The 22,997-nt window shown below is 46.1% G+C and overlaps 6 protein-coding genes across 6 annotated transcripts; 2 read left to right on the forward strand and 4 right to left on the reverse strand.

Annotated features, from left to right (window-relative positions):
- Positions 1–204: 204 nt before the first annotated feature.
- BHQ10_001564 (uncharacterized protein) lies at positions 205–5,896 on the reverse strand (the record flags this gene model as incomplete). Its single annotated transcript, XM_040873614.1, has 5 exons — positions 205–1,102; positions 1,164–1,769; positions 1,826–2,111; positions 2,191–2,283; positions 5,335–5,896. The coding sequence occupies 5 exons, from the start codon at positions 5,894–5,896 to the stop codon at positions 205–207; spliced, it is 2,445 nt and encodes an 814-aa protein (XP_040730069.1).
- A 419-nt stretch (positions 5,897–6,315) lies between these two features.
- On the reverse strand, positions 6,316–7,353 carry BHQ10_001565 (uncharacterized protein; the record flags this gene model as incomplete). The annotated part of the gene is made up of 1 exon (XM_040873615.1): positions 6,316–7,353. The coding sequence occupies one exon, from the start codon at positions 7,351–7,353 to the stop codon at positions 6,316–6,318; it is 1,038 nt and encodes a 345-aa protein (XP_040730070.1).
- A 1,114-nt stretch (positions 7,354–8,467) lies between these two features.
- Positions 8,468–10,423, forward strand: BHQ10_001566 (uncharacterized protein; the record flags this gene model as incomplete). Its single annotated transcript, XM_040873616.1, has 5 exons — positions 8,468–8,754; positions 8,817–9,108; positions 9,178–9,369; positions 9,420–9,624; positions 9,687–10,423. The coding sequence occupies 5 exons, from the start codon at positions 8,468–8,470 to the stop codon at positions 10,421–10,423; spliced, it is 1,713 nt and encodes a 570-aa protein (XP_040730071.1).
- Positions 10,424–11,146: 723 nt separating this feature from the next.
- Positions 11,147–14,117, reverse strand: BHQ10_001567 (uncharacterized protein; the record flags this gene model as incomplete). Its single annotated transcript, XM_040873617.1, has 2 exons — positions 11,147–11,230; positions 11,298–14,117. 2 exons carry the CDS (start codon positions 14,115–14,117, stop codon positions 11,147–11,149), a joined length of 2,904 nt encoding a protein of 967 aa, XP_040730072.1.
- Positions 14,118–15,148: 1,031 nt separating this feature from the next.
- On the forward strand, positions 15,149–19,281 carry BHQ10_001568 (uncharacterized protein; the record flags this gene model as incomplete). The annotated part of the gene is made up of 7 exons (XM_040873618.1): positions 15,149–15,447; positions 15,507–15,537; positions 15,584–16,003; positions 17,454–17,576; positions 17,633–17,781; positions 17,835–17,908; positions 17,969–19,281. 7 exons carry the CDS (start codon positions 15,149–15,151, stop codon positions 19,279–19,281), a joined length of 2,409 nt encoding a protein of 802 aa, XP_040730073.1.
- Positions 19,282–19,806: 525 nt separating this feature from the next.
- On the reverse strand, positions 19,807–22,020 carry BHQ10_001569 (uncharacterized protein; the record flags this gene model as incomplete). The annotated part of the gene is made up of 1 exon (XM_040873619.1): positions 19,807–22,020. One exon carries the CDS (start codon positions 22,018–22,020, stop codon positions 19,807–19,809), a length of 2,214 nt encoding a protein of 737 aa, XP_040730074.1.
- Positions 22,021–22,997: the final 977 nt, after the last annotated feature.

Here is a 22,997-nt window from a genome sequence, read left to right on the forward strand (position 1 = left end):
CGTGTGGCCAGAACGAGCATGAGGAAGGAGCGACCATCCTACTCGCTTGTCATGTGATATAAGCCAACGTAGACTCGGGCTATTATCTCGGCACTTGTATCGACTCTTTCATAATGTAAAGATACCACAGAAATGTGCATCAGACATTCATTCCGCCAACCCCAATGCCACGTCATCGAATGGTATACAAGGGGTATAATTCTATCATTGATAATGGTAGTTAGGACCAGAATCCGGGTATGTTTGAGATGCTGGATGGTCATTGGCAGGCAATGAACTCTGTGCGGCGTAGGTATACGGCGGGATTTGCGACCCCGCTTGAGAAGAGGATCCTTCATCTGGAGATAATCGTTGCCTGACAGTGATTGACTCCCGCACAAAACTGTCCAATTCATCCCGCATATTCCATCTGGTACAACCATAATGCAGTATATCGATTATATACTGCAAACATCTTGCGGCGCGGGAGCGACAATTTATCCGGTCTTCCACCGCAAGATATGGAGGCTCAGGTGTACCAGGCGGAACGGCAGGAGGCTCAGGCAGTTGATTGCTCAAAAGCAAATCATAACTTTCTTCCAAGATATTGACCAACCGATCTCCAACCTGGTATACTCGTCGGATATCCACGAATGTCATAAAGGGAAGGCTGCCTGGTTGTTCCAATACTTGGTGGAGCTGGCTGACGTAGTCAATGCATCGATCAAAAAGCACAACTCGGCTGAAGTCACAAATTTCCGGGTCGCCAAATGAAGGCGACAAAAAAACAATCGTACAATACAATAGCTCAAGCCGGTACAGGAGACCAATTGAACTTGTCCTTGTTATCGGCGCATCGGCGTACCATTCTCGCGCGTCTGCGCAAAGTTTCCACGTCCGGGCTAGTGCATGAGGCACAGGGTCTCGCCCATCGAAGTACATTTGCTGGTAGCCCTTTGATAGAATTCGCCGAATCTTGATCATGTGCGTTGCACAGTCCGATTTTCTCATGAATACATTTTCATTAGGTAAATCCACAGGAAGCACGCGAACGATTGGGAGGTCAACATCGACGGAAAGATCGGAGAATGAAAAGCTATGGCCTAAAGACGTACACACAACCCTAGTAAAACAAATGTCAGCAGATTATCTTCCTACCACAAGTATTGTGCAAATTGACATACCGGTCCAAGGTATATAGCGCGTAGAAGAGCCGTCGCCGCCGCTCCAGACGCTCTCTGTCGACGACCACTTCCGTTGGAGGATCTTGATGGAGTCCTAAGTCTATCATTACTCGAGACGCGAAGAATATTAGGAAGCGAGGACGAAAGTGTTCAGGATTGAATAGTGAATATTGTGCTAGAAGAAGGATGGCCTGGATGCCGGAACTTGAGCCAGGTTGTAGGACTTCTCCTGCAAATGGCATTGCTGCTGATACCATGGATAGAGCGAATTGTTGGTTGACGCTCGGTTGCTGGTGCCATAATGAAGCAGATGCGATTGCAAGGACCATGTATACCATCCACTGGTCAATCGGCTTCGCAAACCGGCCTCCATCCTGATAAACTGCCTCTACAGAAGTCCAGAACGTAGTCTCGGTAAAGAGTGGCAGCTGCGTCAATATGTTGTCGAAATAGTATTGAACAAACCTTGTCGCTTCTCGTCTTGAAGGTAGCGGCTGAGGAGCCAGTTGCGGAAGCGGTTTCACGATTGATAACGTCAATAGGAGCTGTGCAAAAGACACATTCGACGTGATACCATGGAAGTCTCGCGATGTGGCATTGACTGATCTATACCGGTAATGTTAGCCTATTGCAATATGAGACCCTTCTCATCGAACACGTACAGAAAGCCAAAGTCCCCCACTAAGTCGTCTATATCTCTGACTTCCTTACGATGAGCCCTTGAGCTGCTATTTTCGGCTGCAAAGGCCGTAATGGAACTTTGCGGCACCTCTTGCCCGCTGTAATGATTTGACCCCTGCGCTTCCTTGCGACGCCGTAATTCGGCAAGACGTTTTTCTAGCTTCTCGCAATATCCCTCCAAGGAGGCGACATAGCTTCTTTCTTTTCCTTTTGCAAACTCATCTGTCGCGCCCGAACAAGTACCGGCCTTGCCAGCCTTTTCGCATGCTGAACAGGCTGGTAGCTTCCCATCACATTTGATCTTGGCAGTGCGACATCTCAAGCATGCCGCCACGGGACGACTTACTTTCAGGACCGGGTGATCGAGAAAGATTGAGGAAGGCATGGCTGGCCGTGTCACATTCTCCTTGGCCAGCAGGAAGTTCCGTAGGTTTTTTGCCTAGTGTCGAGTAATATACACAGCAACGATGAGGCAAGAAAAAGATGTTTTATTGTACGATCACTGAACATCAATGAATTAGACTACTCGAAAGACAAGTGGAGTCCAAGCAGTCTCTTTTGGGGTAATTGTAATTGTGGAATTTACCGCAGCAAGAGACCATCGGTTAAGGCGTCGTAGCAATATGAAGTTCCGTCGCAGGATGATCTTTTCGTATTGTACCCAGCCCTAAAAGCGAGGTGAGTAGGATCTGCGATGTTGCCGGGCACGGAATTGCCCTTCCTTTCTTGCGTCTTGTCTTCTTGGGCTGACCAGTCTACCGGGGTACGTTTCAGTGCCTGATAGTCGGTGGCACCCCTCTACGATTGCGAGCGTGCCAATAAGAGGCGTGCGATATGAGAGATGGCTGAGGTCAAAGTTGCAACATGAAAGGTCGAGATGCCGGGGTGGGCATGTGGGGTGAAATCTCGGCTATTCCGCCTTGGGCACACCAATCACCCAAAGCAGCCTAGCGCGTGGACTGTCGGTGTACTGCAGCAGACCTTGACTGAAGTTGATTCCAAGACAATTGCTATAGTAATTTACAGCTTGACACCTCAGTTGTTTCATGCCAATCGCAATATAACTCTGATCCTGCCGCAAAGTACAGCTGTGCCTTCAAGTAATGAGCAATTTGCCTAGGTTTCGTCGGAGCAGCTCGAAACTTGTTTGCTGGCTAACATCTCGGAATGACTTGCATCAAACTTGGCAATTATACGCCATGCTGTCAAAGACCTACATCAGATGTCTACCATAAACTGCGATACGTTGCTTCACACAGTTATAATAAAGGATGGTAAAATGGCGTTTTAAAGCCATTCAGGCCAGTGTGACTCAAAATAAGCATTGATCTAGAAAGATCAATACAGCAAATGTACAGAGCTTCTGGCTCTTTGGAATCTTGCGCTAGGGCTTTCCTCTTACGCAGCTGGTGGCTTCAATATAGGATTTTTTTAGTATTAAAAATGACCTTTTAAGGCACAAAAAGACCTTTTTTTTTTTTAGTTAAAAGATCCACTGGATCTCTGTTGCTATTCATCTATTGGATCTTAATCATTTCCAGTCGTTTTTATGACTAGTCTAGGCACATGAATCCAAGTATGGTTGGTTTTTCATTCCTCATGAAAGAGCTGTCGGCGAGAATGAGCGTATCGTCTGTTTGTATGCAGGTGATCCCGACTCCTTACTTATGGCCGGAGCAATGAAAATGTCGTGGGTTGTGTTTTGAGCTAACTCCTTCATTGTCCCTGCGGTGTACGTGGTAAGTGTAGAACGAGCAGTTACCTGATTTGGGAATTCTGTAGAGTCATAATGTGATTTCTAGCAAGGCTTCTCTTGGTATTTTGGCAGCGAGCTGTGTCAAAGGAAGTGGCAGTTGAGGTTTGTCTTTGATTGAATTTTTGCTTCTATCAGGTCGTGAATACACAAACCTTACACTTGACACATTCCAGAGAGCAGGAGATCATACGAGCATCTCGAACTATTTCATTGCTGTTGTAAGCCTCTACAACAAGTCGTAGTCTCTTCAAAGTTTGATCTGAGCTAAAGTTTCCATCCATAGATCGTGCAGTAATAATCCTGGTGGTCACTGGCGCTCATTACCTTAAGAAGATACCTCGCTCCGCTACAAGTAGGTGACCTATCAATATCCCTCCAGTCGAAATGAATTTAGACCACAGTGGAATACATGCCAAGCGTTGCGAGCAGAAACTTTCCTGCTAGTGGGCGGAACGACATCGTTCGTGCTGAGTTCGTGGCTCTGGTGCCTCGCCAATAGGTCCCTGAGTAGGGTTCTATGTCAGGTCTTGCATAGGTACGGATTTGACGATTCTTTCTCGTCGTCTAGTTGAGCACCCCCATCCCGCGATTTCTTGTCCTTTGTATAGATTTCGTTAATAGTTGAGGGGAGCTCGGTTGGACCAGTAGGAAGCTCGATCGTATACATCATTCCTCCTTCTATCTGTCCCAAACAATCTGCAAATTGACGGTGCAAATGGCCAGTTCAGTTTTGTTGAAGAAAATCGATTTGAGTCGAATAATGTAGCGAGAGTGATTTGTGGAGGTAACCTCATATGTGTGGCTAAATCGACTTACGATTGGTGTCATCAGCGTGTTGGTCTCCGGCCGACAATAACATGCAGGTATTTTCAAAGTGAACGCGTAATTATCCAGGTTCTGCAGATGGAGGAGAAACTGTGTTGTCGCGTTGACAGTGTGGAATCAAATTTTATTTACCTGAGTCGAGTCTGATTGCTGCTGTCCTTTGTCTTTAGGGATGTTTTTGGGAGCGAGATATTGGCTATAACGCGATACAAAAATCAGTACTGTCGCTGTCGATGAAGGAAGCCTTTCGTGAATTAAAAATGATAGGTATCCTGGAATTTGTGAGCATCTTGCTCCACAGCCTTGCTTTACTTGATGTGGGCTTTTTTGAAGAATAGTAAATCTATTGAGTACGCTGTAGCCCGATTGTAGAGTTCTGCTGTGATCAACTTACTTAAGCAGTCTAGGAGCGTTGAATCCGTACTTCCTCTAGCCAATTTTTTCTCACCCTATGTGTACTTATCTACGTACACACTAATCTCAGTACTACTTCTTTCAACACCCTAAGCGATCTCCAACGGATCACATCACTTATATGGAACATACACTGTTTGGCCTCTAATTCGGTTGGATTAGATCACTGCGGATGAGTTGGTCAGCCTGAAAGAGGTCTATCGACTTCTGTGCAAGGCTTTTATTGTTGATGACATCTACCAAATAATCTAATTCGGCCAAAGAGTAGAACAAATCAATAGCAATTTATAATTATTCAAGTGTGTGAGACTGCGGTTGGCGGTCATCGTTAGGCTTTCCAGGTTCCACCGCTCAGTTTAAGGAAGTTGCGAAAAATTGTTCGTCCATGTTTAGTAAGGATGCTTTCTGGGTGAAACTGCACTCCCTCGGTTGTGAACTCTGCACTGCTATATTAGATCCAATCTCTCTCAAAACAAGAAGGGCCGAGTAACCGACCTTTGTGCCTGCATCCCATGATAATAGGCTTTGCGTCTTGTTCCAGATTCGTCGAAGACGACACTTCGAGCGAGTCGGGAAGTGTAGGATGTATGCCTGCAAGGGAATGGTATCTAGCAACATCTAATGAAGCCGGTAGCCCGTCATACACGCCCTTTCCATCATGCTTCAATACCGAGGCTTTCCCATGTAAGATCTCMCCCGCCACATCAACCTTGCCACCAAACACAGAAATTAGGCATTGATGGCCCATGCAGACCCCAAACACGGGTATTTTCCCACTGAATTCCTTGATTGCTGCTTTGCTAATTCCTGCATCGGTGTCTGGATGGCCAGGGCCAGGACTGATTACCAACTGTGTGGGCTTCTTGGCAATCAGCTCCTCCAGCGTGATCTGGTCATTGCGGTAGACAGTGACTGAAGCACCTTCAAGGGCCAGGTATTGATAGATATTCCAAGTGAAAGAATCATAGTTGTCGATGAGAATGACATTAGATGCAGAGCCGAGGTTTTCGATCTTTGTCGAATTGTGCTGGGAGTAGTCGACTATGCCATTCTCCATGATGTCTTACAGCGACGTTCTTACCGCGAAGTATTGTCGATCTTGTGGGCTATCCAAAATGATTTTACTCTCGCCGGCTGGTTGAAAAGGAGAGTGAGTCGGCGGAGTGCGGAGGGGCGAGTGTGTGACATTTTATACCCCCACCGTATGTTACCATTAGGATAATTATGATATAATTTAAAACATCCTTTTTTGAGCCGATACTGCATGGTAGTTCCCCAGCATTTGATTGGCGCTAAGACCGTCATCAAAATCTACTCTTCGCATAATAATGTTTCTATTTCGCGAAAAAAAAGAGAGAAGAAGCAATATGATATTTAGGCCGTGAATACGGCTATCCGAAATAGGAAATAGGAAAGCCTACATCTACCTGACCTAAGAGTTTTCAGTGATTCAAGCGCTTTTCCCAAATTGTCCATCTAGTCTATTGTGAGAATGACTTTCCCTCGACCAGAATACCTCCCGTTAGTGTGGTCATACGCTTGTCGCACCTCCGAAAGAGGATACGTTTGTAATACAAAAGGGCGTAGCTTGTCCACTTCTGCAAGCTGGGCTAGAAATTTTAAAACCCTTTTGCCACCCTTCACGATGAAAAACAATGCATTGATTCCTTCCTTGCTTAAACCACGCTTCTGATGATCAGCAACAAAGTCGTAACTTGCAGAATCCACTGAGATAATGGAGCCGCCTTCTTTAATATTTTCCCAACATCCTGATAGAATACTCCCTCCAACTGTATCAATAATAACATCGAAGCTCTTCTTGTATTCGCTCAGCAGAGCACTGTACTCCACCGTCTCATCAGCACCGAGACTCTGCAGGAACTCTTTATTGCGAGCGTTTGAGCTTGTTGCGGCCACAGTGTACACATCAGATATAGACGCCAGTTGAATCAGGTAGATCCCTACCGCTCCGGCGGCACCGGTGATCAATAGGCGTTGTTTGTGCTCAGATGTCAGAGACCGATGGCCATCCGGTCTAGAAACATCCCCTAGTACAGGAACAGATATACCTGCATGATCATATAATGCCTCGTAGGCAGTCATGGCACTGAGGGGCATTGCGGCTGCCGCATCCCAGGTTAGACCTTTTGGCTTCAAGGCTACTTCATCCTCCATAACAATACAGTATTCTGCCCATGTACAAGGTCGATCACCATCAGTCATTCCAAAAATCTCGTCACCAGGCTTGAACGAGCTTTGCGGGGAGAAAGTCTCAATGACGACTCCGGACAAGTCGTTTCCGAGAATGGGGTATTCATGGGCATACGTCTCAGGCCATGTCAACATGTCTCGAATCACTGTTGTGGCCTTGACACGGACTAAAATCTCTCCGGGTTTTGACAACTTAGGGACAGGCAGATCTTTGTCAAGATGTAATGCCGAAGACGGAGCTGGGTTTGAAGGAGAGTATGCCTGCGACGTGGCAGGAGCAGGATGAAGACGAACGGCCTGCATTGGGGGCGGGATCTTTCGCCAAAGATGTCCTTAAGGTGAAAATATTGAGAATAGCCTTGATTATTTTCTGATAGACTAAGAATAGATGAAGTGAGTGAATAGTGTACGTAAAGGTGGATGAGACTATAATAATGTACATGAAAATACGAACGTACGTGGTCTAATGAGTCTCATATGGCTTAGTCCTTTGCTTTCCCCTCCATGCTTCGTACTTTCGTCGATAGCTACCCAATACAGAGATATTGGTCTGGGCACTTTCTCATCAATCGTACCGCCCCCAAGGTAGTAGTAAGGCTATGTTGCATTCATTGTTCAATAATGTAAAAATCAGGTCTGATTCCGTCATAAATCGCTCACTGGAGATAGTCATAACCATCGTCTAACGAGATATATATACGTAATAGAAACATTTTTTCCTAGAGACTGCAGTAGGTTCGGATGCCGCCTACTCCGCAAATTTCTTGGCCCACCCCACAAATCAAATTAGCGTCGGGATTCGGATCCTTGTTGTGATCGACGACCCGTAGTTAAGCCTCTTTTCCCGCAGTCATAACACGCCATGTTAATTTCATCAGATACATGTATTTGTATTACCGGTACATGAAATTACCAGTACCAAGCCAAAGTATTAAGTTACATACTAGGCCTTAGTGCTCGGAAGGGTATAACCGTGGACCCCACTCTTGGTGTGCACAAGAAGTATCATTAAGTCGACTTTAGTAGACAGCAGAATTGGATTTCAGTGATGACTATAGTAGGGCGCAGCGTTGCCGGTATGATGTCGTTGTAGTGTCGGCGGATCACTAAGCACGCTATATTGAGAAATTGCGTAATCGTCCCACCTTGGTTTGGGTGGATAGAGTTTGGATACTATGTCGCTAGAAGTTTGGCTGCGGTGAGTCTGACTCAGATCAGCATTACTGTTGGAAATGTACCTGGCGAATGTCAGGGAATTGCACGGGGATTTTTCCCGTTGCCAAGTTTCAGGCAACGCATGGGTCAGGCTTAGACGGTATATGTATGTAATCATAAACGTTGAATGCTCTTGGAACATTCGAAGATCTATTGCTAGCTTTTACTAAGGTTTTGTCCGTGTTTGGGCTTTACATGAACCATGAAGTTGTTTATCGCCACCTTTTTGCCAGCATTTGCGGCTGCAGCAACCTCCGTCTCGATCAGTGCAGGAAAAATTAATGGTGGACGATGTGAGAGTGCCGAAGACACGGTCTTCTTCAAAGGAATTCCCTTTGCTGAACCACCGGTTGGAGACCTGCGTTTCGAGCCCCCGAAACCCTACAATGGGAAGTTCCCGGAAGAAGGGCTGAATGCAACTACATCAGCAATCTCATGCATTCAATTCACACACGACTATACCCCAGCACTACCCACATCGGAGGACTGGTAAGCCAAGTCATTCACTTTCATCATTCTACATGTGTCTTCAGAGTTTAATCGTTTTTCAGTCTTTATCTGGACATATATGCACCAAGAAACATTACCAAGGACTCGGGACTGCCAGTCAAAGTTTGGATATTCGGTGGTTCAAATACAGAAGGAACTATATCGGATTCGTTATACGACGGCTGCAACTCTCCCAATGGCGATTCTATCCTTGTCACAATTAACTACAGAGTGGGCCCCCTTGGTTTCATGGCACTCAGCAGTGCTGGGATCCAAGGTAACCAGGGAATCCAGGATCTGATTCTTGGGCTAGAATGGGTTCAAAGCAACATTGCGGCCTTTGGTGGTGACCCTGTATGTAACACCACTCTGATGCAAATCACTGTATAAGAATATGGAGCTGACAATCGACTTGATATACAGAATCAAGTGCTTCTGTTCGGCCAATCAGCCGGCGCTGAGAATGCATACGTCATTGCATCTCTCCCTCAAGCTCCTTCCCTCTTCAAAAGTGTTATCTCGGAATCAGGTGGTGGTAGGGGTCTCATCAATAACGCGACTACACAAATGATTGGAGCGTCATATGCGCAGGCTCTGAACTGCAGTCTTACGGATGTGAGTTTGCTGATTTGGGAATACTCGACTAAGCGTGCTGACTTGTACAGAAAGCTTGCCTGAAGCTCAAAACTGCTGATGAGCTTACCAAGGCGTATGATGACGATGACTTCCTGTCTCAAGGAATTGGCTACTGGGGCTTTCTCGGGATACTCGGTCCCGTAACACATTCGTTCTACCCCTACGCAGATGGCAAAATCGTCCCTGAGGATCCTTACACGAGCGGAGTAAAAGTCCCGGCAGTTTTTGGGTTCAGTGAGTCTTCACCACTAGCAATATGCCATATTAGAAACACAGTAGCTAATAGTCACCCAAAGCCAAAAACGATGGTATCATTTATTCTATTGACTGGGCCAACTCGAGCGGAAATATTCCATCGCTAGCGGCATACGAGGAGTTCTTGCGTAAGGACTTTGGGCAGGCCGCTTCTCTTGTTGAAAAACAATACCCTCTCTCTTTGTTCGAGTCTACTATCGGTGACTCACCGCTCCTTGGCGAGTTATCCGCCGCCTTAGGCCTGAACAAAACCGAGGCTGCCGTTGTTGTAGCCATGGCTACCGTCATCACCGATTCGACGTACAAGTGCCCAGCATACTACGGTGCAGCACAAGCTACGCGTAACAATATCCCTGCATGGACCTATGAATTCACCCACAACTCAACTTGCACATGGATAGATACCATCCCCCAAAAATACGTCTCCATTTTCAGTGCCACACACACCGCCGAAATCCCGTTTGTCTTTGGAAACATGAACAACTTCGATCTCCCAGATGGGGATTGTACGTTCACTCAGTCCGAAAAATACCTCAGCCAGCAGATGAGAAGCCTTTGGACGTCAATGGCTAAACATGACGACCCGTCAACCGCGAGCCTCACTTGGCCGCGATTTCACACGACAGAAAAGAATCTCACAACTCCGGGATTGATCTTTGGAGACTCGGCAGTGGCCGGCACAGTTGATTACACTGGGTGTGATCTGTGGCCTAAAGTCCACGCCATCCTGGCAGGGAGCAACTCGACAACAACTTGGAGCAGCCCGACTCTTTATTAAGCTCCACCAGCAGCGTAAATACGTTCGTTGTCAAATGGTGCATCTATTTCGCTGCCTAAGGCAAGCGGTTTTTTCCCTTTCACCGCTCGAGTAATGGGACTATTTCTATAGAATCTAGTATGGCCAAAAGATGTACTCACTTGAAGTTTTAAGACTAAATCTTAGAATGAGATGACTTGGAATAGTATTAAAATGTCCTTCTATCATAACGATATGATCAGCTGTGAAATGTATAGATTTTTATTTTGTTAGATATTTGATCATTTTTTGAGCATGACAGTAAATAGAATTGGAATCCAGATTTTGATGTGTAAAAAGATTATATTACCATGAAACACTCAGTCCTGTGCGTACAGTATATAGTGACTAGGTTTTCTGCTCACTTTCGTGAAAAGGAGGGGAGGGGAAGAAAGTTAAAGTCGGGCCAAGGCTCAGCTCAGCATTTTGTGCTCTAACATCCCTTTGGTGCAGTGTAATTGATAATGATATCCTCGGTTATTCCATATTTGGGACAACGTGAGACATTCGAATAATTTTTTTGACTATTGACTACTGGACATGAATACCAGAATTGAAGCATAAAACCACCAGGAGGTACCCTCAATTGCCTCTACTGCAAGTGCAGTCTTTATTTTCCTTCCAAAGGCATCACCTGAATTTCACCGGTATTTTAAAATTTGAACTTGTTACTTATCCTGACACTCCTGCTGACACGGAAGTATCTCAGACTGGAATGTCGGACTTAAGGTCCGCTTGCTGCAACCATTTATCCATTGCCTTCTCCATCAAATCCTTAGTCAAAACGACCTACCAAGCTTCAGTAAGTGTATCAAGTTTGAGAGTATAAGCAACGGTTCAGTCATGTGTGGCTTACCAATTCTTCTGACTCTATGAGTGTATCATGATCTGCATCTTCAACAATGGCCCACTCGACATTCTCCGATCCAACCATTTCGTCCCAGCCACCAGCATCGAAAGACTCACGCGGGACAGTAAGCCAGTCATTGCTAATTTGTAGTTTTGTTCCTGGCCCTTCTTTCTTTGCAAGTTTCGTTGCTTCGAGGACCATATCTGCCATCCTGTCATGGTCACCATGCCCAGCCCAGATGACGAAGATCTTCGGTCGACTCGTGTTTCCTCTGTTATTAAAGGGACGAGGTGCATATTTCATTTTGGCGTAGTAAGCTGCAACTCGATGCTTTTTCCGAAATGCGGGAATCTCCACGTCAGGTTTGCCTTGACGACGGATTGGGGGGAAGACGCCCATCATTTCGAACAGTTCGACAGTTGCCTCCGGGATCGTAGGAGGTGGTCGAGGTAATGCTAAGTCTAGCATAATGATCCCCAGTACTTGCTTTCCTTGTTCATGGAGCTGGTATGCAGTTTCATATGCAGTAGCTGTCCCCATGGACCATCCGCACAGCATGTACGGGCCATCCGGATCAATGCTTTGAATAGTGTTTGCGTAGATGGTGGCAGTCTCTTCTATCGTCCATGAAGTTTCCGATTTGGTCATGAGGAATGGTGAGCCAAAGCTGTAGACCGCACAGTCATTTGAAAATTTTGGTAATGTTCTGTACACGAAGGCATTTCCGGAGCCTGGAGGTGTGAGAAAGAGGGAAGGAACACCCGCTCTGGGGGTCCCCTGAAGCAGGACCGAAAAGCATCTATCCTCAGGCGCATCTTTCATGACAGGTGTAAAATCAAGAAAGCCTGCCGTATCTGGAATCGAACTGATTTGTTGAAAGATTGCACCGACTGTTGCTTGGGTGAAAAACAAGGATGACGGCAATGACACTCCTGTTTCTATTTGAACACGCTTGAGAATTGCGATAGACCGAATCGAGTCGATCCCTAGCTCAATCATCCCAGCAGAGAGGTCAATTGGGTGTCCCATTGTCTTTTCGATCGCCATGCTTAATGACCGCATGACTTGAGGTCCTGAAATCGGTCCATCAATACTGTGCCCGCCCTGCGTATTTTGGCGTTCCCAGTATGTCCTGACCAGTTCCTCCAGTTTGGTCTTCTGGACTTTCCCTGCCATAGTCGTTGGATATTTTTCATGCCCCAATGTTTGTATCGATATCACTTCTGCTGGAACATAAAGATTTCCCATCCGTGTCAATACAATATCCTTAAGTCTATCCGCTGTGGAATCATCGATTTTCTGGTTCACCACAGCAACAGGAACTTCGCCGGCAATATTGTCCGGTGCGCGTACAATTTGAGGCTGAAGGATGTTGATGTCGGGGATTTGACCCAGGACAGCCTCGATGGCTGATGGTTCAATATTCTCGCCTCCACGGATAATGGTATCTTTGTATCTACCAATCAAGTAGAGACGACCGTCGGTACCAATGAAGGCTTTATCACCACTACGAAACCACGGGCGCCCGTCCTCTCCGTTGTAGAAGTTACTATCCATTCCTCCAATATAACCCTTGATCAAAGCTGGGCCTGAGAAATGAATCTCACCAGCCTCACCAGTCTTAGTTGATGCATTACTGTCCTTGGCACAGACACGAACAGTCATACCCGGGAGTGGAGTGCCAATAGAAACATCTCTGCCTTTGATTATATCGCTGGCATGGCTCACAACATCAGTAGAGATAAGAACGCCCTCGGTCATACCATAGAGATTTTCGACCCCCGACGCACCCAAGGTGTCAAGGCAAATCTTGATGACCTCTTCAGTCGGTGGGGAGCCCCCCATTACGATCCGCCTAAGTGAATTGAGCTTCCCGGATGCAAGCGATACATTGCTTAGAGCATGCAGCATGGTTGGCACCAGTCCAGCGTGGCTCACTTGCTCCTCCCTGATGGCCTTCGCCACAGCCTCTGGAACGAAGCTTGGCCCCGGGAGCACGACTGTAGCCGCGTTAAGAAAGGGACCTATAATACAAAGCCAGCCAAACCCGTGGTTGTTTGGCAATGTAAATAATGCCCGGTCTCCAGGCAGCATAGGGACACTGCTTTCGCGCCAGCGTAAAGCGGCGGAAAAGCCATACGCAGATGGTATAAGACAGCCTTTAGGGAGAGACGTGGTCCCACTAGTGAAGAAAATTGTCCGATCAGAAAATTCTGAGTCGTGATCTCTATACACGCTTTGCTGGAGATCAGGAGCAGGATCCGACATCACCTCCTTAAACGGTGTCCACCCGTCCCTCTCCCCTTCGACCAAAATTCTCATGCAGTTCTGCTCGGACGTCAACTCTTCGATGCGTGCACATATATCAGACTTCCCAGCAATAATGCCCACAAAGTCTGACTGACACTGTCCTGTCACGATTTTCAACATATGCCGCATCTCTTGGGCATTGGATAGACCCTTAGGGTTGATTGGAACATAGGTACAGCCCAATTCGTACGCGGCCCAAGTAGCAATAACGTATTCCGCAGTATTCGGCATAAAAATAACCAAAGGGTCACCTCTCTTCAACCCCCTTGTTTGTAACCCAGTGACAAGTCTTTGTACAGCGTGACTGAGGTCTTGATAAGTCCATCGTAAGTAGTCCGCCCCATGCTTTGCGCTGTCGATGGACGTGCTTGGGATGCCGTATAAAGCTGAGGGCTGCTGAGTGCTGATGAGAGCGATAGTATTGGGGAACTTCACAACATTTTGGTAGAACGCCTCGTAGAGAGAGGTAGGTAACTCTGGAAGGGTGCTTCCATGTAGTTCACTCGGTGCCATCATGGTGGAAGATGATCGCGATTTACTTTTGAGTATTCTCCAAAGACACGATCAAGGGGGGATAATGACTGCTATTGTCAACAGTACGAGACACTAGAAGAAACGACAGTAATCAAATCCGGAGAATCATACGGAAGTATAATTGACGGTACATGCCCATCACATGCTACGTAAAGGCTAGCCCAAGCCTATTTACCTGTCTCACCGGAATATTACAAATAATCATACAGGATATAGTGGCGACAAGTCAGGCTACAGTTTTCTAGCTGCGTGCTTTTGCATTTTTAGTGTTAACTTACAGAATACTGCTAAAGCCGAATAGACAAAAGTAACTCCTCTGACTCAGTGTGTGGATAATTCAATTTCAAGGGGATCTTCGGGATTTATGTATTACCTGATTAGCTCTAGCTCGTGTGTTTGGATTAATCAAAGTAAGAATCTGCATACTGAGGGGTATCTACAATGGGATAAGCGGCAATCTGGTGAGAATCAAAGGACACTCTGTTGCCATGAAGCCGTCGATCAACGCATCAAGGGCGTAATGCACGAGCTACGCCCCCATGCTGAGGCTGGACTGCAGTCTGTGGGTACCCGCTGACCGTTTTGCTGTACATATAACAGAATTCTTGTATCTGCATGTATGAGTTTCAGGAGAGGCCCCGATTAAAATACAGTCTAACAGTATTAGATTGCATCAAGTAATACGTACGACCCACTACGGTGAAATCCTTGTAAGGTGCGGCCCGCGGAGTGAAGAATCCATTAGCAGGTGCAGATTGTCGAGGATAAAAATATTTTATTACGGTGATCAGAATACTGGCCTCTCTCTGGTTACTAATCAATAACAGATACTCTGTACAATTGTCTTTAAGACTTTTCCTACGCTCTATGTTTGGAGGCAGACATAACGTTTTTATTTTGGTACACGGCTCGCCATTGCTTTCTCACGTATAGTGAGCATCACTGAATTAATATCATGCAACCTCGTTATTGACCATTATTGACTGTACATTGCACTTTGTTGTCAGCTCATCATGGCCCATAGAACGACTTCGGCTCGCTCAAAATCGACCGTGATCGTGGGAGAGCGATCTCTGGATGTTGCTGATCTCGAAGTAATCGAGCTGGAAGGCCTCACTGCAAAAGACCCGGCTGAGATAGCAAAACTTTTGAAAGCTGCTGAGAGTCAAGGGTTTTTCTACGTCTCTTTTGACAATAGTCTCTCAAAGAAAATCTCAGAATTTCTCCGAATCTCTTACTTGAACTCTCATGAATTCTTCAGCAAGCCTTTAGACGAAAAGATGAAGGCATTTAGAGAAGATGTCAATTACGGGTATGTTAACCTCCTTACTCACCATAACTCTAGACCTACAGATACTCATACATCAACAGCTACAAGCGTGCAGGCATGGAATCATTCGGAGTAAGCATATCTAAGATTATGCTGAGCTGTAGCTAATATCCGCTAGATCTTCCGAGACGAGCAGGACAGTATGTCTCTGCCAAGCCCCTTTGCAGAACATGCTGTAGCGACGCTGGAATTTCTTAATGTCTGCGATAACATAGTCCGTACCTGCCTCCACCGCTTCTCTGATAGCCTTGGTCGTGGTGATATAGACAATGCTCATCACCCTGATGGAAAAAGCGACTCAGAAATAAAATTCGTATCTTATCCAACCAAAGCATCTGCTGCTGATGCACCGGATACTACCCACACCGACAGCGGTTCGATTACGTTGCTCTGGTGCGAGAAATGGGCTAGCCAGATGCAGACGAAGGAGACAAAAGAATGGCTATGGATTGACCCGAAGCCTGATCATGTCTTAGTCAATATCGGGAATTATCTACAAGGTCAGACTGGCGGTCGACTGCATTCTCCAGTCCATCGAGTGAGTCAACCACTTGATGGGTTTGAGAACCGATACTTTGTATCCTATTTTTTGAGGCCAAATTATGAGTCTTAAGAAACAACACTTAGTTTATCAACATGGGGGGATCATTAGTTAAGGATATGAGATTTGAGTTTCTCGGACACTTTTTGGATGGCGGCGAATTCTCAAAGACTCCCCTTAGTTTCCACCTAGCCCTTCAGCTTATTTCATTATTTAGCTATATGATCAATTACTGCGCACTTAGTTCGCACTACTATGGTAGACTGTATCCAATTTAACGATATCATTTGAATATTCCTGTGATAGAGGGAGTATGGTATAACAGAGCAAGATATCAGAGCAGATTGTATGGCATAGAAAACTAATAAGACGTGAACTCATGAATAGGGGAGTAGGCCCATGTTTATACCTACACAGGGCTTGCTCCATGGCATGAACCCTCGACGTGCCTGCAATATCCTTATGAATACCCCTAATGGAAGCCTACAACAAAGCTACTGGCTAAAACCATCACCAATACGTGAAACTAATCAACCAAAGATCTCCGCGGTGTCATGGAACCTCCTTTCCCTTTCCTTTGAGTCGATCCGTGACAGTTACCAGTAGTATTTAATTTTTTATGCCCCGTTGATCTATTTTCACGCAACGAATAGATATCGTTGAGGTTATATGACTCGCTTTGATTAACCATATCATTACATATATACGAGATCAAGACAGTTACTACCATGCTTCTTAACTTGTTATAGGTTATTGCTTCTGACAGCCCATTACTCCCCCTGATTGGCCAGACCCTCCCAACAGTATAATCGATGAGCGAGAGGAGGCTATGTCAACCCGCTGCTCGATCCTCAAGGGAAACGCACTCACAATGATCTATACAGAAGGCAGTGGATACCAAGGGTGTTTTGGGGCAGTGTCAGTTGTCCCAATGATATGACGGTCAAATAAGGGAGTATATCAACAGTGTATGCAGGAGAGTCATGTAGATCAAATTTACACTCGAAAGTCTACTCCGCCTCATGAATTAGTTAACGTAAATATTATAGGATATATGATGCAAATCATATTATGAACAAGATGTAGTAGTATACTAAAATGGAAAACCAAGTTGGGTATGTTGCATATACCTACTTCTCCGCTCTGCAGTAGCTTCTACAAGGTTACAGACATGTAGTTGACACAAACCCATTACGTATGAGAAAGCTGAAGCGTGCTCATCCGGCCCACCGGGTTATTGTAAATAACAATACAGGATACAGTGGCGACTCAGGCTACATTTCCTAGCTGCGCGCTACTGCAGTTCTTGGTATCGACTTACAGAATACTGCCGAAAGCATTAGCTTTAAAATACAATGCTGCTAGGTCCACCGTCAGGAAGCTACTGATCTGGAACTGCCCTAAGGGAGAAATTTGGTAATATCGCTGTGCTATATCCTCTCTGCAGGTTGTTCCTTCTCGCATCCAAGACCGACGCGGGCAACACCTGCTTCGCCCTCCCATTGCCATTCCATTAGAGAAAACTGATACCGAGCACCCATTTCAAATTCCGCCCAGCATGCTGAGCCCTGTGAGTATTCTATCTCTCATCATCGTCACCATTGCTGTTCTGTCTAAATTCCTCAGGCAAATGTAGAGCCGTCCCTCGACGTTGCGAGGGAAGTTGTCGCCAAATCGCAAAATTCTCAGTATCCGCCGAACGTGCTTCCCCTGACCGCCTCGATTCCCGCAGATCTTATCACTCCTACTGTTGCGTATCTAAAGATTGCTGCAAAGTGTGTACATGCTACTTTTGCAATGCTGGATTGTGCTGAATAGCTTGGGATAGGTCGAAGCCGTCGTTTCTATACGAGAGTGCAGCAACCACTGAGACAATAGGCCGATACAGCTTTTTCGGCGCAGGTATTTGCTCCATTCTGCCTCGATGTTAGTCCCATACTGAACCCCAAGACCCTAAAAAAGTCATCAAGACCGGCCTCGGCCATGGTCCTGAGTGCGACCCGCTCCCGATTCTCGAGAAAGAGCTGTCTGAAGTTCGCAGCGCAACTATACCAGGGCTGAAACTCCCCGCTGTGACCGGCGGTGCCATTGGATACGTCGGATATGACTGTGCACGGTACTTTGAGCCTAAGATAGCTCGCCCACTTAAGGACGTGCTCGGAATACCTGAGTCTCTCTTTATGCTCTTCGATACGACTTTTGCGTTTGATCACTTTTTCCAGATTATCAAGGTCATAACGTATATCCCGATTACGGATGGCGGTGCCAACTTAGAGGAGGCATATCAAAAGGGCAAAGAGACCATTCAAGATGCAATCAACACCCTACTACACCCAGATATCCCCCTCCCACCGCAAGACCCGATTCTTCAGAATCAAGAGTATAAATCAAATATCGGCCAAGCAGGCTATGAAAGTCATGTGACAAGGCTCAAAGAGCATATCAAGGTCGGAGATATATTTCAGGCCGTGCCATCGCAAAGATTGGCCCGCCCAACCTCCATACACCCGTTCAACTTGTTCCGGCACCTCCGTACCGTCAACCCTTCGCCGTATCTGTTCTATGTTGACTGTGGCGACTTCCAGCTCGTGGGTGCGAGCCCGGAACTGCTAGTCAAGAATGAAAATGGCCGTATCATCACCCACCCAATTGCTGGTACCGTCAAGCGAGGCAGGACGTCTGAGGAAGATGAAGCCTTGGCTGCCGAGCTGCGAAACAGCCTGAAAGACCGCGCTGAGCACGTCATGCTCGTCGATCTGGCTCGAAATGATGTAAACCGAGTGTGTGATCCCGTCACCACGCAGGTCGACAGACTAATGGTTGTCGAGAAATTCTCGCACGTTCAGCATCTTGTCTCTCAAGTATCCGGTGTCCTTCGACCGGATAAGACGCGATTTGACGCCTTTCGGTCCATTTTTCCTGCGGGAACTGTCTCTGGAGCTCCTAAGGTGCGCGCTATGCAGCTCATTGGTGAATTGGAAGGCGAGAAGCGCGGTGTGTATGCTGGTGCGGTGGGCTATTTTGGATTCGACAGGTCCAACCAGGATGGATCGAGCAAGATTACCGGCGACATGGATACCTGCATTGCCTTGCGCACGATGGTTCTAAAAGATGGCGTTGCCTATCTGCAGGCTGGTGGCGGTATCGTCCTTGATTCTGACGAGTATGACGAGTACGTGGAGACTTTGAACAAATTGGGTGCCAATATTGCATGCATCAAGGGCGCCGAGAAAAAATATCTGCTGTTAGAAAAGGAGGCTGCGGCTGCCAAGTAGAATCTAACTACAGATGTAAATAGTTGTTTGTTGGTCACTAAAACGTGAATCAATGTTTTCTAGAATACGACGTCAGCCAAAATAGGTAAACGGGCGCTAGTACTGGTGTAATTACAATTTAGCCAGTTTACATGAAATTACAATGTTCGTAATTACAACACCCTATTCCCGTCAAATGTCTTCGTCGTCTTTCCGCCGCCCTACAGTAGGTGTTCGGGATTAGCTGACTTGCTCAGTAGAAGGATTACTTTACAGCTATTCCAGATATGGTGATTGCAGCACATCAGCCTGCTTGGCTGATCTCATTGAATAATCCCAGGTGCCAATTACTTTCGCTCCATTAGACACACTTGAATACAGTACAATACTCAATCTCTCAGATATTTACGGAACAGGAGTTCTGGAAACCTTTGACACTAGTCATGTGACTACACTTCTTCACAAGATCAACAATCTTCTATCTAAGATAACCAAGAGATACAGGAGTTTCTGGCCTTATATGTGTAGACCTGCCCCAGGAGACAATCAATTGACATTCGGAGTGAATGGCGTAGAAGTAGGGTGTTCGAAGAGTCTATGGATTTCTATTTTGGCCATGCTGAACCCATGGTCGATGTCTCCGCGTCGCGCATCTCCAGCGGGAATCTCCCCAAGACAAATTTGTAAGTATTGGTACTGCTTCCGAACTAGTGTCGCAAGGCGCTCACTGCTCTTTGGACAAAGCAAGCCGGGATTCGAAGACTCCGACATCATCTCCTGTAGTTCAAGGAACGCTAGAGACATACCTAGTAAGACACCGATATTTCGAACAGGGCTGGAAGCTAATTTGAGCATGGTTGTCGCAAAATCAGACGGCCAAACTGAGAGGATGCCATCTAGATTCTCAGGGACGGGCAGGGAGGCCTGGCGAATCATTTCTAGGCCAAACTCGACGATACCTCCATTTTCCGCTGAGTAAGGCTGGTCGTCCGTTTCGAAACCGGACTGAGCCCTCAAGAACCCCACCACAGCGCACCCGAGCTTGTCGCCCGATCTCTGTGGGGCGTACAGAAACGATTCCAGTAGGCAGCACTGGGTAAACCAGAGTGGTAAGAGATGAGCAATATTGAGATGAGCTGTCCGATCTCCTAGGTGCTTCCTCAACGAGGCTAGAGTGGCCGGCTCAATGGCTCTGCTACCAGCAGCGAGGGCAACATGATCACTATGATCCAAAGCTAATCTCATGGGCGGCTGTCCGATGTAAGAGTAGTGGGAAGGTCTGTGCGTGCTGTCCAGGGAGTCAATCCAAAGCACAAGTGTATCAAGCTCGCTCGGCGTAAATGAACCGTACATCTTTCCTCCCCATTGAAGCGCTTGAACCAATTTGCTCCTCTGGCTGTCACCTGGATATATCCATGGCTTACTTGTGCTCAAGCTTTCAATAAACTTCTGTCGCCATTGCTCGGTCGAGAACGCTTCAGGATCCAGCCAGTCGGTTAGCAAGCGCTCCCCAATTTTCACCCGACTGCCACAATGCAGCCTATGAGCCGCTTGAATTTTCGAGCCGAATATCGCAAGAACTTTTGACTGTATGGACTCCAATCGACCGTGGGAGTCATCATCGAGTCGTGCAAGAATATTTGTTGCTTGGTTGCCCTTTCGAAATTGCCACTCGCTGAAAATATATCCAGCCTGAACACGCTTCCACACTGCATCAGCAGCCACATCGCCCTCGGATTCTGAAATGTGCTGAATGTAATCCTCAACGCTTGCTGTAGCCATCGCAGCGTGGCCCGAGTGGCTATTATCAATGGAGACGTGAAGCAGGAAATAATACCCGTCAAAGCCAACTTCAGGTAACTCTTTCGCCGCTTGCATTGTTTCCAGTTGCAGGGCTTCAAAGTGCATGTTAAACCCAAGAATCTCAGGCAAAAACTCGTGCGGGAAGAGAGACACGAGTAACTGTGCCACAGCTGCTCTCCAATACTTAAGGCTACCTAGCTTGTAACGAGGATGCAGAATAGCTTTTGTTGTTGCCGAGGGCAAGTCCGGTTCAATTATTCTCAAAAGGTCCTCGTAGATCTTGACATGATGCTGGTCGGGGTTCCCATTCCCCAGTTCATCTGTAAACACTTGCCAAGTCTGTTTGACGATGTGTCTCAAGGAGAAAGGCATAGTGATCTTGTTTAAATGCCCGAGCCAGGCGCCATCGACCAACTTTAGCGGTGCAATCTCCCTCAGCCAGTCCTCAGCTGCCTGCCGATTGAGAAAAAGCTCGCGTGGACCTCCCGATCGTCGGCGACTGATGTACTGATGATATTGCCTTGTGACATCATCTTGATCATTCATTAGAAATCGAGAAAGCGCGTCGCTGTCAAAGTGCTGAACAGAGAGTATGTTGGTCTCCGGTGCCTTGGCGTAATCTTCTACTGCTTGCGAAAGCAAAACTAGGAATGCCTGTCGTGCCACCGGTATTATGTCGGGGTGTTCCTCCAAATTTTGAAGCTTGTAATAGAGGCTTTTATAGAATTCTAGCTCTCTCGCTGAGCTTACGGTTGCCGTGGTATATGGACGTGGCTCTTTGAATCCTTTGAGCTCTTTGAGCCCTGGTGTAGATAAATCATTGGATCCTTCAGTCTTAAGATAGCCTTTGAAAAGTTTCCATGACAAGAAAGCAATGACGAACGCGCATATGAGCACAAGATTACCGGGAAAGCCGGCTTGATGATTTGCAATGGTCGATTCAAACTTGAAAGACATTGTAGATTTTCTGGCTTGTCAAGTTGGTAATCTGACAAAGGAAATCTCCAGTCTAGTTTGCTAGATTTTTGGTTTGCTAGCGAGAATGGTGAGGAGGGTTAGCACTTGAAAGTTCAAAGGCGTGTGCCTAGGCTTGTTCAAAGTGCTCTGGAGTCTGGAGACCTCGAGAATGGCGGAAAAATATCCTGGTTATTCAATAATGTAATCTGTTCCTCAGCCTAAATTTTTTCCCCTTTGCCTTTCCCTGATATTTTTCTTTCCCTCTCTAAAACTCTTGTGGACTATGTCATTTCAAACAAATTACGACATAGTTCGGTGGAATGATGACTGTAAATACCGACAGGAAGAATGTCCAAGTGGCAAGTAAGTATTTTTGTGTATTTTTACGTAAATTTCTGAAGTATTCCAACTGTATCTTTCAACGCAAGTGGCTTCTAATCAGCAGAATCTCATAAGGTATATGCTTCTAGTAGTCAGGATTCAGGAAAATAAGCCAGTATAGTACTAAAACCTATTTAGGAACTATCTCTTCTTGGCATAGTGGTAATCTAGTTGAAAATCATATCACTTATAGGATAGAATTAAATCTTTCTTTCTTTATAGCGTCTTTTTTTAAACCTCTTTTTATGTTTAATCCACTTAGTAGTATAGCATGTGTATAATACCTCAAGCTTGTAACCTTGTATTTCCATTCTAGTATACTACTATATATTCTTCATAATATGATTCTTATTACGTTCTTTCAAAATTAATATATAATAAACATCTTCTCTGACACATAACATGATTTGCCTAGAACATAACTGCAATACTGCCATAACCCCAGCTCGGCCACTGGGCCCAGCAGGTTTTAATCAGCCTAAATCTTAGTGTAATTTACTAGCTGAAACACAAAAACTTTGTACGCATTAAGATACCATTTATTACATTACAGCTCGACCATGCGGGGCGCGGCGGATGCCCGGATAGATGCCAAG

The sequence above is a fragment of the Talaromyces amestolkiae genome, assembly GCF_001896365.1.
Source record: "Talaromyces amestolkiae strain CIB chromosome Unknown scaffold2.1, whole genome shotgun sequence".
NCBI lineage: Eukaryota > Fungi > Ascomycota > Eurotiomycetes > Eurotiales > Trichocomaceae > Talaromyces > Talaromyces amestolkiae.